Below are 1,765 nucleotides of genomic sequence, written 5' to 3' on the forward strand. Positions count from 1 at the left end.
CAGCCCAGCCCCACCCCATGCCAGCCACAGAGAGGGGACAGGTCAGCAGGACATGCTGGGGACACGAAACATGTCCCCAAACTCTGAGCCCACCGCCACCAGCAGGGTTACAATGGAGTGAGCCGGACCCAGCGCCAACAGAAACCGAAACCCAGCAGCTCCCCTGTCCCGCTGCCACCGGAGCAGCGCACCCAGGCCATACCGCGGGGGCCAGCAGCACACTCTCACCGCCAGGAAGCAATGCCAGTCCTGCTGAGAGGGCAAGGCGATCGCTGCTCAGACAACGGGGCTGAGCTGCTGCCTGGACCTCATCTATCAGCGACCATTTCAATCTGCTCTGTTGTTCCCCCAACAGGGACCAGTAAAGCTGTCCAGTCTGCCCATGCTCCTGCCCCAGTTTGCCAAAAGCGCGACAGAAACACGCTCTCGAGACTTGCTTTTGACCAGAGGGGCTGACAGCCACTACCGGATCTTTTGTTCTTCTTAAAATACCCAACATGTAAACTAGTTTAAAAGAATTATTTTTTACCTATTGCTTCAGCTCTTGCCTGCATCAAGTCTCTGCTCTCAGGGACAGATGGGGGGGAGTCCTGCGGACTGCGAGGGGCCAACCTTAGGTGGAATCTTAGCTGCAACCAGTCCCCCCAAAAACCTTGATCCCTCCCTACGAGCTCGCTGGAAACACGCTGAAAGCTCCGGGGCAGGGGAAGGACGGCTCGTCCTCACCCACAGAGACACAACTCCTGCTCTGACTGCTGTCCCCCCCAGAACGGCTCCTCCCCTGGAATGCTGCAAGTTGCTGCTCCCGATTTGTCCCCAGCCCCGCTGTCCCTCGCCTCACTGCTGCGCACGCAGCTCCCTGAGGTCTGGGCAAGGTCTGATGCTTGTGGCTTCTCCCTTCTGCAGCGATTGCAGAATGCCAGCCCTGGCTGGAGAGATCCCCTGGGTCACAGTGGGGGGCATTGCCCTGACCCCATGTCATTCCTCTCCCTGATCTCAGAGGCAGCCTCCCTCTCTCGCAGCTCTGACTCTCTCCTCCGCAGTGGATCCGCACTGGGATCTCCTCGGCTCTCACCGCCCCATGCTCACCGCTCACACACCAGCTACGCAATCCACTCACTTTACAGCCCCCTGCCCAACTTGCTTCCAACATTTCCCCCCCATCTCCAAGCAATGCGGGAATCTACCTGGAGTCCAGAGGCAATTTAGTTACATTTGGAAAAAAAAAATTATCTACCTTTAACTGAACCAGAAAGATCCTTCTGCACGTATCCAGCCTACCTCTAAGAGCTTCTCCTAGGAACCCAGAGGTTCTCTCTGGTTTACTACTCAAAACCACTTTGCCGTCCCTACGAGGCAACTGTCGTACCACAGAGCATCCCTCGGGTGGAGGAAAGAGGATCTGAGAGCCGCTACCTGGACACGGGGACCCGCGAGCAGGGGCTGTGCCGGCAGCAGTCCGTGAGTCCCGTCGATCCCTGGGAGTGCGCGGGGGGGCTGGGCGGCATGCTGCTGCGTACAGGTGGAGAGTGTTACTCTGAGCATTTATTGCACTGCTTCAAAGAGGTGGAGGAGGAACAGGAGAGAGAGAAAGCGCAAGTCATCGTTTCACTTTAGCATCTTCTTTGATCTTCCAGACCATCAGCTCCATGCAAGCTCTGGCATCCTCGCTGGAGTCGTGTCCTTCCACTGGGGACAGAAGGACAAGGATCATAGAGTCACAGGATGGTTTGGGGGGGAAGGGACCTCAAAGCCCACCCAGTGA

At 57.4% G+C, this 1,765-nt stretch overlaps 1 protein-coding gene across 1 annotated transcript in view; it reads right to left on the reverse strand.

Moving 5' to 3' along the window:
• Window positions 1-1,525: 1,525 nt before the first annotated feature.
• The window catches only part of REXO1 (REX1, RNA exonuclease 1 homolog (S. cerevisiae)), a 33,447-nt gene continuing 33,207 nt past the window's right edge, over window positions 1,526-1,765 (reverse strand). Inside the window, exon 16 of the mRNA XM_010087262.1 lies at window positions 1,526-1,689. Coding sequence (XP_010085564.1) covers window positions 1,601-1,689 — 89 coding nt within the window. The 3' untranslated portion in view covers window positions 1,526-1,600. The remainder of the gene's footprint in view (window positions 1,690-1,765) is intronic.

This window comes from Pterocles gutturalis, unplaced genomic scaffold, assembly GCF_000699245.1.
Source record: "Pterocles gutturalis isolate BGI_N339 unplaced genomic scaffold, ASM69924v1 scaffold2916, whole genome shotgun sequence".
NCBI lineage: Eukaryota > Metazoa > Chordata > Aves > Pterocliformes > Pteroclidae > Pterocles > Pterocles gutturalis.